The sequence below is a fragment of the Typopeltis vanoorti genome, chromosome 13 (genome assembly GCF_054136105.1).
Source record: "Typopeltis vanoorti isolate ZY-2024b chromosome 13, IOZ_Tvanoo_1.0, whole genome shotgun sequence".
In the NCBI taxonomy this organism is placed as follows: domain Eukaryota; kingdom Metazoa; phylum Arthropoda; class Arachnida; order Uropygi; family Thelyphonidae; genus Typopeltis; species Typopeltis vanoorti.
The window spans coordinates 22,667,049-22,682,097 of record NC_143561.1 but is presented as its reverse complement, the minus strand read 5'-3'; the positions used below and the strand labels follow the sequence as shown (position 1 = coordinate 22,682,097).

The window sequence follows — 15,049 nt, the reverse complement described above, 5'->3', positions numbered from 1 at the left end:
TGGAAAGGACTGTATGAGCTGAATGCAGTGCTATGAGTGGTTTAAGCGATGATGGATGATTCGGTCAAAGATCAAGGTGATGTTGGTTGTGTATTTTTGATTGGAAGGGCATTGTCCATTATGAATTTGTACTGCATGATCAGATGGTAAATCAGATGGTACTACTTCCTGGTTCAAAAAAAAAATGACCAAACTTTTGCTATAAAGACTTTATTGCCTCATTTTAAGCACTGTCCCCTTCAAAGTAGGCTCCTCTATTGACGATACACCATTCCCAACATTTCTTCCATTGTTGGAATGCTTCCTGGAACCCACTTTCTGTGATGGTGCACAGTTCTGTTATCACATTTTCCTGAATCTCCTCTAATGTTTTGGAAACCACGTCCTTTCAAAGTGGTTTTAAGTTTAGTAAACAGGGAAAATTCTAAATCCAGAGAATAGGGTGGATGGGGCACAATGGATGTATGAGTTTTGCCACATAACTGTGGATGAATTAAATCAACATTATATTCAAGACCTGTTGATGAAGCATTTTTATTTGCAAAAAACAATTTGAATGATACTAATTCCACCTTGGCTTGATGAATTTGATAAAGCTTCATATTTAGGATTACTACTTATATCTGTCAAGCCATTTTAATTGGATCATTTCAACGGCCAAATTTAATTAGGTTGTAATTATGAGTGAAGCAGTTTATGAGGTGAGTATGTCTATTACTACATGTGTGTTCTCTGGCCAGTTTGACCCTATTCCTTTTGTGGGATGAAAAGCAAAATTATATAAATTACATCAAGCAGTACGTCTTCTTCCTCCTCCCCCAGCCAAAAAAAGTTCTATATTCAACTGTTACAATTACGAACAGTTTCACCATATACCAATGCCATCATGATATGCACTTTTGTGATCACAGTTATTTACTTGGTTGTACTTAAGTGAACAACTACAAAAATGGAATAACTAAATAGATAAAGTAGCTAAAGAGAAATATTACCTGTTCTGTCTCTAAATACTGCACTAGCTTCTGCTCCTTTGATTGTAACTGACTTTATAAGTACACAAAGGATGGGAACTTTACCTTTTGGTAACTGCTTAGCTGCAGCCTGCAAACATTAAATTTAAAACAGATTTATGGCTTTTGATTATTTCAGTAAGCACAAGAATATCGAGATTAATCTACTGCACTTAGAATTAGTTGATAAATTAATAATACACTTTTTAAAACCAACAAGATGGCATACAGCCAAAAAGCATATCTGGCAAGTAGGCCTCTCATCCACAACTCCAACTCTTTAGTGAATCATATCTTCAAACCGTTGGCATGTGTGTCTTAAAATGATTGCTATGATAAATGCCAGCCTTGTTGGCCGAGTAGTTAGTGTATTCACTCTCTAACCAACAGGATGTGGTTTCGAATCTGACTGTGGGCTTGGATGTTTGTGAAAGTCTTTAGTGGGAGATGGATTTCATCATGTAGTGTGAGACCACTGCCCAGATTACTGGAGTCCTGAAGTGGCTTGAAAAAATTCCATGTTTGGTGTCTAGAATAGGGTTTCTGGAGCTGGTAAAAAAAAAAATAATAAAAATATATAAAATCGATAAAATTAAAAGAAAAAAATCCTTAAGTACTTTACAGGATGGGAGCTGCATTAAATAAATAAATACATAAATAAAATAAAATAAATACTTTTTTTTTAAAATTTAAGTTTATCATTCTCTTCCCATCCTCCAACCCAATTTCAAAGGGGGTCATCTCATTTCTTTCATCTTATAATTTCCAAAAGAGTATTTATTTAAAAAAAGCCTTATTTAAGTATAAGTAACATTATTCATCAGGCTTCAAATATATTTCTTGTTTTTTATTGAACTATATAAAAGGTAAATAAACATTGAAAGGCTGTTAATCTGAGTAATCATGATGGAAGAAGTAAAATGTTTCAACTAGACAAATATCAAATTCCTGATACGTATCCTCAAGAGGTGTACAGAATACTATCATAGTATCACATAAAAAACAAACATTACTGACTTCCTACTGATAACTTATTGCCAAATTTTCTAAAGTATAATTGGAAATGGCCCATTTTTACATAATTAAATCTGATGTATTATTTGTTTTTCAATAGGTAGTGTGTAATAGAAATTGCAATACCAGTAAAATGGTGCACAAATCCTCAAAAGATTTACTGATAAATTCGAATAGTCATCATCATCAAACTCCTGATATATACCCTCAAGGGGTGTAAAGGATATGACAGTACTACATGAAAAATTTACATCATTAGTAACTTCCAATCTACAACTTTCCTCCAAATCAGTTTGTTACCTGTCAAGACTCCAACATTATCAGATTTTACATTTCTATCTTCTAAGGCACTTTTTACTGTATCAATCCACCTATATCTTGGTCTTCCTCTGGGTCTTTTTCCTGCCAACCTGGCAGAGAACACTTGTTTTGCTAATCTTTCCTTTCCCATTCTGTTTAAGTGACCATATCACTTGATATTAGCTCTGCTAACGCATTCTTGTGTAAAATTTTTATTTTTTGCACCATTTGTAATAATTATTTGATGATATTATTTCCGATTATTATTTCGAGCTGTCGAACTGCACGGTTATTTAGATTCTAAGATTTTATTTATCTTATTCTCTTTCTTATTTCCTTACTTCTACTTGTTTAAATCTGTTAAGTTCTCTTTACCTTTTTCTATCTTAAGCCAATTAATTTAGTTCCCGCTTGTAATCCTTTACACTACCTACAAGTGTTAGTGCTGTTAATGAAAAGACCTATAGAATAGGCAATTCACAGATCCAGTGTTAACTATTTCCCACGTGATATAATTCAAGGAAAATTTATTTGTTTTTTTTTGACTGCGCCAACATGAATTAATGTTATGGCACAGGAAGAATAGTTATAACACTTATGGAATAGATCACTTTCTAAAATAATACCTTAAATAGTCAGTAGTGGCAATTTCTCTAATTTAAGTACACAGGTTTGGTTATTTTTGTGAGACAGTGCATTGGTCAAAAATCAGGCGATAGTTTCTAAACAAACAAAACATGTTTATTTTACCTTAAGCACAATACAATAAGACATACATTAAACATTCTCTCTAATTCCTACTTTAAACTTAAAATCGTAACCTTAGAATATAGACCTGCAATTCACAATGCATGAATAACTTGCTTTACAAATTCTAGGCAATTACTGGCTGCCACAATCAATATCATTGACTAACATTCTTCTCAAATGTAAAACTAGCTCACTTTTAGTCTCAAGGACTTCTTATAGTGACTTAAACAACTAATTTTAACAAAGCTACGTTCAGCGACATACAATTCTTGTTTGCAATTTCGGGCGTTAACATATTAAAATCTACTCACAAATTCGTAGAAACAAATACAGTCCAACCAGTCTGGATGACTTTTGGCAGTTCTGCTGATTGCTTTCCTGGGTCCCTATATCCTAGCCTTTGCTGAACAGCTTTTGGCGGTCATCCTGGGGTAGTCCTCGTCCGTGATCTGTAGCATAGCTCACTGTTGGTTATTGTTTCCACTGTCGACGGCGCATATCTGGTCACACATTCGGCTACTAGAAATACATGTCTGTAGAATGACCTTCCTCTCCTGGGCTTTTTACTTCTGCAAACGAACAAACTCCTCGAACTCCTAGAACAGCCTTCAAACTAAACTTCCGAACAGCCAGCCTGAACAGACAGCCCTTTGAACAGCCTCTTTTATAGGATTCAGAAGCTTCTTATTTTTAGTGTCGGAGACCCCCGAATCTTCCATAAATAAATGACATCACTGCTGTTTTGACCTTCAGAGTTGACGGCAACAATCTCTACATCTGAACGACCTTTAATATTTTTGTTTACTCGCCAACATAATTCAGTCTAATCCCCTTAACTTAAAGAATTACTTCTAACATTCTGTTACACCAAACCAACATTATGCACAATTTTAACCTTTACAATATTTTTTTTTATAATTTGTGAACAATTTCCATATCATTCCTTTTGATAGTTAGCTTTACAAGTTTACAATCAGCACTTTTTTAAAATATAGTAATTCATACAAATTTTCACCGCATCGAATTTTACACTTGGATGCTGACAATGTCAAGTTCTTTCCTAATATCCTTGTTTTTAATATGATATTGCCATTGATGCCATCTGTTCATGGTCCTAATCTTTCTCAGGACTCTCACATCTGAAGTCTCCAGTCTTTGGTCAAGTGTTTTACTTCTAACCCAGTTCTCAGATCCATAAGTTAAAATTAGTTTGAACACTGTCTTGAATACAGCTAATTTAAATTTGAATAGTTCCTTGTTTAAATAAACTGCTCAAACCTTAATGAGCCTTGTGGTTCTGTAGCCACATGCTTGTGTTAGCAATCGACTGCTTGCATTATTACTTCAAATCGTTTGATTAATTTTTAAACTTTATTGAAACTTTATTCAAGTTAATGTTGTCAACATCAGCAGTGTCTTGGGAAAGTTGCATGTCAGGTGAGAACTCACTTGACCATATGTTTCTTTGGCATCTTGTAGGCAATTTTTTACAAATTGTTAAATATACACTGCTTGGAAAGAAGATAATGGACAATAGTGTGAGGAACAAACAGCCATGGCACCCACCTTAATAAGATGCAAGACCTTCTTTTGTGATAACTGCAGTTATCACAGAAAGTTATCACTTTCTGTGATAACTGCAGAAATCCAATCTTATCCAATGATCCAGTTCATCCCACAGATGTTCTATAGGGTTTAGATTAGGGCTCTGTGGAGGCCAGGCCAGTCAAATGTGGTGATGTTCATGTCCGCAAACCATGCACTTACAGTAGCAGCAGGCTTATGACATAGTGCATTGTCTTGATGAAAGAGACAATGGTCAGTTCTGTACAAATACCACAAAGTAGGAAGCATTGCATTGTCCAGAATGTTCAGCTACCTCTCTGACTTCAATGTTTGTGGCTCCATAGACAGTGGTCTGAGGCCAAACCAGAAAAAACAGGACCATACCATCACACTGCCACCTCCAAATTTCATAGTTGGTGTTACGCACTCTAGTAAGACATGTTCACCAGGCATCTGCTATACCCACACTCATCCATGTACTAGGCAGAGGTTGTAGTGTGATTTGTCACACCATAATACAGCTTTCCAAGCTTCCATGTCCCACTGTACATGCTCTTTGTACCAATGAAGATGCTGCTGCTGCATGTTGGTTTGGATGATGTGGGGCTTGCATATTGCTGTCCTACCATTCAAACCTATGTTGTGAGCCTTGTTTCTGAATGTTTTTGTGCAGATTCGTGTTCCAGTCGACGTTGGATGATGAATGGCAGTTTTTATATATTATCCTTCATAGCACCCTACGGTCACTTTCGTTGAATGTGGTGAGTCATCCACTGCGGGTAGCACTTTCAGATGCCTCCCTATGCTTCCATCTCAGTGTAGTATCACTGATTGTTGACTTGGGATGACCCTATTTGTCAACAATTTGCCAAACAAATAGGCCTGCAACATGGTATCCTATCACCACACCTCTTTCCAACTCTGTCAGTTCCCTTCTGGCAGCCTTTCACCCAGACACACTTGCACTGACTTAGGAGCATCATATTACTCCAATATAAATTGGAGTAATATGATGCTCCATGAAAGTGCATCATGCACATGGCACGATGCACCTTCCCTATAGGGTGTACATTGAATTCTTTCAAAGCAATGTATATAGTATGCTAGTTTCAATTAAATAGACTTATTTCTAAAATTAATTTTCTGTCTTAATGGTACAGAAAATCCCAAATGTAACATTACCATATTTCAAGTCATAAAAAAATTCGCTTTTGAAAATTTACATTAGATAAATATATTTCTGCACTTAGTGAAGTAATGAATGAATAAATTTTCCTTATCAAGTGATTTCTAGCACTAAATTAAGTACTAGGACATAGTACTTAATTTAGTGCTATAATAAAATGTTTTAGTTTAGTTTGAGTTAGGGCAATATTGTGACTATGGGAGAAAGATATTTTTCACTATACAGGTGTCAAATTCCTATTGTGTAATTACACTAAATCCTAGAATTATTTTAATTCTCACTAAATCCATATGTTGTACTTAATGCTACATTAAATATTGTTTTGCTTGCCATGTCTTTTTTTTTTTTTTTTGGGTGGGGAGATGTTTTTCACATTTTTATTCTAGTAACTAAGCAGCAGACATATACAGGAAGTACTTTTTATTATTAGTTGGTTTAAATATACCAACCAAATATACTTTCCCTTAATTATTGGTTTCTAAAACTGTATATCTTGAAGCAAACTGTTTTTTTCCCCCCATCTACATAATTAGGTTTTGGGAAAAGCATGTGTCCCTGCTCATTGTGAACATAATGACCAAATTAGATTCCATGATTCTGTGTTCTGACTGATTGCTGAGAACAATGAGCAGTGTCAGTTGTTCATATATTGTGTCAAATAGTGAATAAGTCAAGAGTAAAAATTAAGATATTTCATGTGATATTTTATTTTATTATTTAGCATTTGGCTAAGAAGAATACATGCATATGCTACCATACACACAAAAAAAAAAAAAACCCACATACAAGACAGCAAAATGCATAAAAGAATACAATAGTGTGAAGTGACATACAAATAAGCATAAAATTAAAATTGAATGTCTAAGTTCAACAACCAGTCAACAATCAGTAGAGAATGTTGTAAAGTCAGATACTGGTCTCATGAAGGCTCTGTGAGGACAATCAAATGTGATATGTTGTATAGTTTGGTTATCCTCACCACAGTCACAAGATGAGTTTGGTCTTATTCTCCAAGTAAATAAGGAAGCTCTGCACCTACCATGGTTGTGCGAATAAACCCTATTTAGGGAGATCCATATTTTTCGAGGCAGGTAGAACCCTGATGGAAGGCTGTTTGGGTTAAAGACAGTCGGCCAGATTACTGGGGCTTTGGTAGTCCATTCCATCTGCCATGCATCATAGCCCTCAATGACAAGTTGTTGTGCCATTATAATAGGCAGGTGTCTTGACTTAAGCCTCTGTGATGTAAAGCTATCAATATCAGAGTATAGGAAGCAGGGGGTTCAGGCAAATTTTGCTATATTCATGAATTAGGTTGCCTTGGCATCGTAGTTGTGGCGGTTGTATGTGGCTCAGAACTGGTAGCCAATATGATAAAGTAGTCTTTATTGTTCCAGAAATGATATGCATTGTAACTGGAGAAGATGGGGATGGATATAGGGTTGGCGAGATGGATAGGAGGGTGGTTGATGGAGAGATACCAGAGAGTAGTTTATTCAGAAGTTGAGTCCAAAAGACGGCTTGTGACTAGTGGTGTGCGCAGGGTTCTGTTCATGGGCCATTACTTTTCAATTTGTTCATTAACGATATAGGAAAGGATCTGAGAGGAAGTGTTCACTTGTTTGCTGATGATGCAAAGTTGGGTAGAGCAATTGTGAGTGCACAGGATGTCAAAATTTTGCAAGATGATTTGGATAGTTTTGGAGGACTGGGCTAAGGAAAATGGATGTCAATTTAATGTGGCAAAGTATAGGGTTATGCATTTTGGGGTGAAAAGATTAGCAGCAGTATATCACATTGGTGGAACCGTACTCCAGGAGATTGATGAGGCCAGGGATATGGGAGTGTTGGTGGATAGGGAGTTGAAGTTTAGTGGGCACATCGGAAAAGTGGCTAAATCAGCACATCAAATCACTTGGCTTCTGAAAAATACTTTAACAAGCAGAGACAAACAAGTTATTGTTCCTCTGTATCAAGCCTTGATAAGACCCCATCTAGACTACTGTGTCCAGACATGGGCGTCAGGGTTTCTTCTTGATGGGGAGGAGGTGGAGAGGATCCAGAGACGAGTGACCAAGATGATAGCAGGTCTGTGGAATGAACCTTAGGAGAACAGGCTGAAGATTTGTGGGTTGCAAAAACTGGTTGATAGGCAGAAAAGGGGAGATATGATTGAGACATTCAAATTGCTGAAGGGTTTCTATAGGATTAATTCAGAGGATATTTTTGAGAACAGGACTGGTGGTGGGAGGACTAGGGGACATCTATGGAATCTGGGCAAGAGTGTGGTTAGTAAGGGTGTTAGAGCTAGGTTTTTTACTTTTAGAGTGGTGAATGAGTGGAATAAGCTGCCAGAGTCTGTTGTGGGTGCTACGACTGTGAATGAGTTCAAGGCAAGGTATGATAGATACTGTGTGAATGTCGAATAGTTGTTCTTGACATGATGTTAGGGCCCCCTTAGATGAGTCTGTTGACTCCTTGGAGTTGCCCAAAATAATAATAATAATTGTCTGACTCAATACAGTATCAATTAATTTAATGTGCACACTGTTCAGCCAGACAGCTGAGCAGTATTCAGAGTTGAGTAGACGAGGCCTAGAGCAAATGTCCTTAATGTTGGAGCACAAGCCCCTAGGCTGTTCCGGCAAGTTTATGCAGTATGTTATTTCTAGCTCTGAGTTTGGCAGCAATATTGGAGAGATGTCTATTAAAGGAGAGGGTTCTGTCCAGGGTTATGCAAAGATACATCATCATCAATTTCCTGCCATGTACCCTCAAGGGGGTGTACAGGATATGATAGTACTACATGAAAAATTTACATCGTTACTAACTTCCTATCTACACTTTTCCTCCAAATCAATCTGTTAGTTTTCAAGACTCCGACATTATTAGATCTTATATTTCTATCGTCTAAGGCACTTTGTACCGTATCAATCCAACTATATCTTGGTCTTCCTCTGAGTCGTTTTCCTGGCAACCTGGCAGAGAACACTTGTTTTGCTAATCTTTCCTATCTTATTCTGTTTAAGTGACCATACCTGAGATTGGCTCTGCTAATGCATTCCTAGATGCTGACAAAGTCAAGTTCTTTCCTAATATCCTCATTTTTAATATGATATTGCCATTGATGCCATCTGTTCATGTCCCTTATCTTCCTCAGGACTCTAATATCTGCGGTCTCTAGTCTTTGGTCAAGTGTTTTACTTCTGACCCAGCTCTCAGATCCATAAGTTAAAATTGGTTTGAACACTGTCTTGTATAGCAAATTTAGTGTACCAACTAATTTCTCTCTTATTCCATATGAATTTATATAATTGACTTCCTACCATACCAGCTTTGTTGATTCTGTTGTCTACTTCCATATTTAATTTACCATCTTCACTAAAAATCATGCCTAAGTAGCTGAAATGTTTTACTTGTCCCACAGGTTCTCCATTCACAACACAGTTGACATTTTCAATGATTCTGCCTATTTTCATTGACTTTATCTTTTTATTGCTGACCTTCATACCATATCTTCATACCATAGCATATTGAATAGCTTCTCTCTGGGCACCTCGTCATATGCCTTTTCCAAATCGACAAAACTTAAACAGATCTTTGTTATATTCCCAATGCCCAGATACTTTGGATTAAAATTGTGCGGTAGTATGTTCCTATTTAGTGGCACTCTTAAGATGTTTATGCCATGCTATCGTTCAAATGAAACAGCATGTTTCAGTCTTGGTAGTGCTTGGAATAAGACGCTACTTCTCAAAGAAGTGATTTAGCTTCTCTAAGTCACTAGTTAGTACATGCTCTATAGTGCAGAAGTTCTGGTGTTGGAATGTGATGCATAAATCATCAGCATATGCGAATTTTCTAGACGTTGTCCTTGGAGAGTCAGAAATATACAAATTGAAAAGAAGAGGGACCAGAACTGACCCTTGTGGGAATCCATTTTAAGTGTTCTTGGCTTGCTCATATCATCATCATCATCATCTAGAACATAGGTTCCCAAAGTGGGCGGTGAAGCCTTCTAGGGGGGGGGGGCTATAGTGGGATCAGAAGCATTTGGGGGCCTTCAGGCGGTCTAGGCGTCGGTGGCTCTTTATAGAAGAAATTAATATATATTTAAAAATTAATTATTTTCGTGATTTTGTGATTAGATAATCATTTAAAATTTAAATATTGCATTTTAATTCATCTTCTGCCCGTCTTACACGATAAATTTTTTTATCAATTTTCTATTTCAATTATTTAATCATTTGAAAATTTACCATGTCAGATAGAAATAGATGTCAATTTTCTATGTCAATAAGAAAATAGAGCATGTATATATGTGTGTATAATAGGTTATGTTTACAGTAGCAAACATATTTGTTATATTTCATTTCAAAATATATATATAAAATATATACAACCACTTTTCTAATTGATTTGTACAAAAATAAACCCAATTTTATATAATTTAATATTACAATTCTAGTAGTAAGACTTATACGTTGGTTAGACATAACTGGTAATTAATTTACGGAATTCACAACGCATATGAAGTATATTAATTAAAGATACTTTAATGAATCACTTCTATATTTCGGCAATGTCACATTGCCATCTTCGGGAACATAAAGATATGGTATGTGCACTAAGGAACTAACAAAGCAAATGAGGAAGAAAGTAATAAACTAATTCTGTTCCTAAAGTCCTAATGGTGCCCTCTTGCGGGCTAATTTGGTAGTCTTGGCCGTTGGGCTGAAGTTCTCATAATGAAAGTCTCCCAAATTTGGGGCAGTTTCATGCACCCAAATTTGTTGAGGTTAGGAACGTTTTTTAGAGCTGCTGAAGATTCTTTGAACAATCTTTCATATTTAAACTTGCTGTGATGGATTATTTTTGTTTTCTTCCAACGAATTTTATGGTGGGTATCTAAGGCATGGTCTGCCAACCCAGAGCGGCTGTACTGGTGAAACCAGATGTAGTCTTGGTGTTCTGAAATCCTGATATTTGTTGTTCTGCCTGTTTGGCCAAAGTAGGACAATTTGCAGCTGCAAGGGACCTGGTATACACCAGGTAGGTCTAGGGGAAGTGGTTGGTCTTTGGTAGAGCGGATAAGGGATGCCAACTTTTTATATGGTCTGTAACAGGAAGTAAGGTCATATTTTTTGAGGATATTAGTTATTTTTTCAGAGGTGCCCTGGATGTAGGGGATAGTGATAGACTTGGTGTAGTCTTTATTGTGGAGGGGGGGTGGGGGGTTGTGGTTATTAGGTTTTAGTATTTTTTGGATTTTCTTGGGGTTATAGCCATTGGCTAAGAAAGTGTTGAGGATGTGGTTTAGTTCAATAGTCAGGGCCTTGTCATCTGAGCAGATTAATTTTGCCCTGTTATATAGTGTTTTTATCACCCCATATTGTTGTGAGGGGGGGGGGGGGATTGCTGGTGAATGTATCTGCCAGTGTGGGTGGGTTTTCTGTAAACAGAGAAAACCAAAGATCCATCAAGCTGGCGGGTGATTGAAGTGTCTAGGAAGGGGAGGGTGTTGTTTTCCTCTTTTTCTAAGGTGAACTGGATTCTGGGATGTTGGTTGTTTAAGTGTGTTAGGAAGGAGTGGAGTGTGTCTGAGCCATGTGTCCAAATAGCAAACACATCATCCACATAACGAAGCCAAATAGTGGGTTATTGTGGGGCGGAGTTTAAGGCTTTCTCTTCAAATGTCTCCATAAAGAAATTGGCCAAGGGTGGGGAAAGTGGTGAACCCATGGCTGTCCCCTCTATCTGTTTGTAGAATTTTCCATGCCAAACGAAATAGCCTGAGTTCATTGTGAACTGAAATAGGGCTGAGATATCGGGAGGAAACTTGGCTTGGATGAGCTCAAGGGTTTCTTTGAGTGGGACATTAGTGAATAGGGAGGAGACGTCAAAACTGACCATTATGTCAGTGTGTTGGAGTGTGAGGTTTTCTATACTGGCTTTAAAGTGGGCTGAGTTTTTTATGTGTGATGGTGTGTTGCCAGTGTAGTGTGTGAGCGTTTTGGCTAAATGTTTGGCTAATTTATATGTGGGGGAATCAATGCCATCCACTATGGGACGCAATGGCACATTTTGTTTATGTATTTTTGGGAGTCCATATAATCGGGGGGGGTCTAGAGTTATAAGGTTTAAGTTTGTTGGTGACTTCCACAGGCCAAGAAGTGACCTTCTTAAGGAGTCTGTGGATAGTTCTAATCTGAGAGTTGGTCGGATTATATTCAATGGGGAGGTAAGTAGTACGGTCTCGTATTAAAGAATTTAGCTTACCTTTGTAGTCTTTTTGATTGAGTACCACAGTGGCGCTTCCCTTATCAGCTTTGGTGATTACTATTTTTTTGTTGTTTTTTAATTCTTGTAGGGCTGTATATTCGTTTTTGGATAAGTTGGATTTTGGAGGTTTGGCTTTAGTGAGAACACCGACTACATCCAGTCTCACGTTGTTGGCGATATGGTTAGGCAGGTTGCGGATTCCACGCTCTATTTGGATCATGATTTCTTCAGCAGGTATCCTTTTTGGAGCTAGGGCGAAATTGTGACCACGTGAAAGTGCGGTGAGAGCTTCAGGCTTTAAAACTGCCGACGAGAGGTTGACTACTGTGTTAAGTGGTGGCTTGGGTACAGAAGTAGAAGTCTTTGTCAGGTTTTCGTATTTCTTCACGTGCCGATTACGAACTTTTTCGAATTCCTTTCTTGCCGATGTGCATGAGATGTCATGAAGAATAGACCATAGATCAAGGCCGAGTGTGTTAGAAAGCTCTTCCTCTAATGCCCGTAAGGTTTTGTTTTCGTCGGCAAGGAGAACGCGCGTCGCGGTAATTTGTTCTCTTCTACAAACAGATAGAGGGGACAGCCATGGGTTCACCACTTTCCCCACCCTTGGCCAATTTCTTTATGGAGACATTTGAAGAGAAAGCCTTAAACTCCGCCCCACAATAACCCACTATTTGGCTTCGTTATGTGGATGATGTGTTTGCTATTTGGCCACATGGCTCAGACACACTCCACTCCTTCCTAACACACTTAAACAACCAACACCCCAGAGTCCAGTTCACCTTAGAAAAAGAGGAAAACAACACCCTCCATTTCCTAGACACTTTAATCACCCGCCAGCTTGATGGATCTTTGGTTTTCTCTGTTTACAGAAAACCCACCCATACTGGCAAATACATTCACCAGCAATCCCCCCCCCTCACAACAATATAGGGTTATAAAAACACTATATAACAGGGCAAAATTAATCTGCTCAGATGACAAGGCCCTGACTACTGAACTAAACCACATCCTCAACACTTTCTTAGCCAATGGCTATAACCCCAAGAAAATCCAAAAAATACTAAAACCTAATAACCACAACCCCCACCCCCCCTCCACAATAAAGACTACACCAAGTCTATCACTATCCCCTACATCCAGGGCACCTCTGAAAAAATAACTAATATCCTCAAAAAATATGACCTTACTTCCTGTTACAGACCATATAAAAAGTTGGCATCCCTTATCCGCTCTACCAAAGACCAACCACTTCCCCTAGACCTACCTGGTGTAGACCAGGTCCCTTGCAGCTGCAAATTGTCCTACTTTGGCCAAACAGACAGAACAACAAATATCAGGATTTCAGAACACCAAGACTACATCCGGTTTCACCAGTACAGCCGCTCTGGGTTGGCAGACCATGCCTTAGATACCCACCATAAAATTCGTTGGAAGAAAACAAAAATAATCCATCACAGCAAGTTTAATTACGAAAGATTGTTCAAAGAATCTTCAGCAGCTCTAAAAAACGTTCCTAACCTCAACAAATTTGGGTGCATGAAACTGCCCCAAATTTGGGAGACTTTCATTATGAGAACTTCAGCCCAACGGCCAAGACTACCAAATTAGCCCGCAAGAGGGCACCATTAGGACTTTAGGAACAGAATTAGTTTATTACTTTCTTCCTCATTTGCTTTGTTAGTTCCTTAGTGCACATACCATATCTTTATGTTCCCGAAGATGGCAATGTGACATTGCCGAAATATAGAAGTGATTCATTAAAGTATCTTTAATTAATATACTTCATATGCGTTGTGAATTCCGTAAATTAATTACCAGTTAATATTACAAGTAAAAATAATAATGGCAAGAAAGAAATAAAATCGTAAATTTTAGTTAGTACTAACTTATATTGCTAACTAGAGGGAAAAAACAAAACAAATATTATTTGAAACTTATTATACTGTTTTCTGTGGTTATGTTTTGTAGGTTTGTTGTTTATACCTTGTATAATTATTTTATTTATTAATTATTATTTATAATTATTCGGATAATGTTGTGGTCGGACGAACAAAATGCGCTTGCATGCAAAATAAAAAATTGAACGTGTCATACAGGATATTTCAACTTCTATTTTTTATATATTTAAAAAATTTATTCATTTTTTGCTATTGTAAAAATGGGGGGACGTTACAAAATTTGTCTTGCAAAGTGGGCAGTGGCCTGAAAAAGTTTGGAAACCTATGATCTAGAACTACCTGTATTGTTCTATTATAGAATAGGGTTGAACAGATGGGTCATTTTTTTTTTTTTTTATTTGATAAAAGGCAGTAACGAAAGCAGTTTTTTTTTTTGTAGCCACCAATATTTTGGAAATATTGGTGGCTTACATAGTTTCTTAAAAGCTAGCACAAAATTAACTTATTAATAAGAGAGAAAGAAAAAAATAAACTGATGACTGGCATCCTTCAATAAAAATTATCAATGTTAAGATTGATTTGGATTATTGATGAAAAAATATCTTTTAACTAGGAATAAATTTTGTAAACAAATGTTTAAACACACAAAATTTTTAATGTTTTTTTTTTTTTGTTCAAAATAAAATTTAATTCTGTATGCTTCAGCTGAATATTTGGTGCTTTAGCCAAATTGCAGATGAAAAAAAATTTTTAAAAGTGTAATAATAATTACTAAAATAAAGAGCCAAAAGGCTTCAGTTTGGCGATGCAAAATTATATAAGTAAACTCTTGTACTTCCTAATACACATAAACAACCAACACCACAGGGTCCAGTTCACTTTGGAAAAAGAGGAAAACAACACCTTCCCCTTCCTAGACACTCTAATCACTCTCCAGCCTGCTGGATCTTCGGTTTTCTCTGTTTATAGAAAACCCACCCATACAGGCAGATACATTCACCTGCAAACCCCCCCCCCCCTTCACAACAATATGGGGTTAT

At 37.1% G+C, this 15,049-nt stretch overlaps 1 protein-coding gene across 5 annotated transcripts in view; it reads right to left on the bottom strand.

Moving 5' to 3' along the window:
* Window positions 1-15,049, bottom strand: part of LOC150099987 (uncharacterized) — a 167,144-nt gene that overhangs the window by 72,793 nt on the left and 79,302 nt on the right. For all 5 annotated transcript variants that reach the window (XM_090403008.1, XM_090403011.1, XM_090403009.1 and 2 more), the window contains exon 5: window positions 993-1,101. In XM_090403008.1, coding sequence (XP_090259134.1) covers window positions 993-1,101 — 109 coding nt within the window. The remainder of the gene's footprint in view (window positions 1-992; window positions 1,102-15,049) is intronic.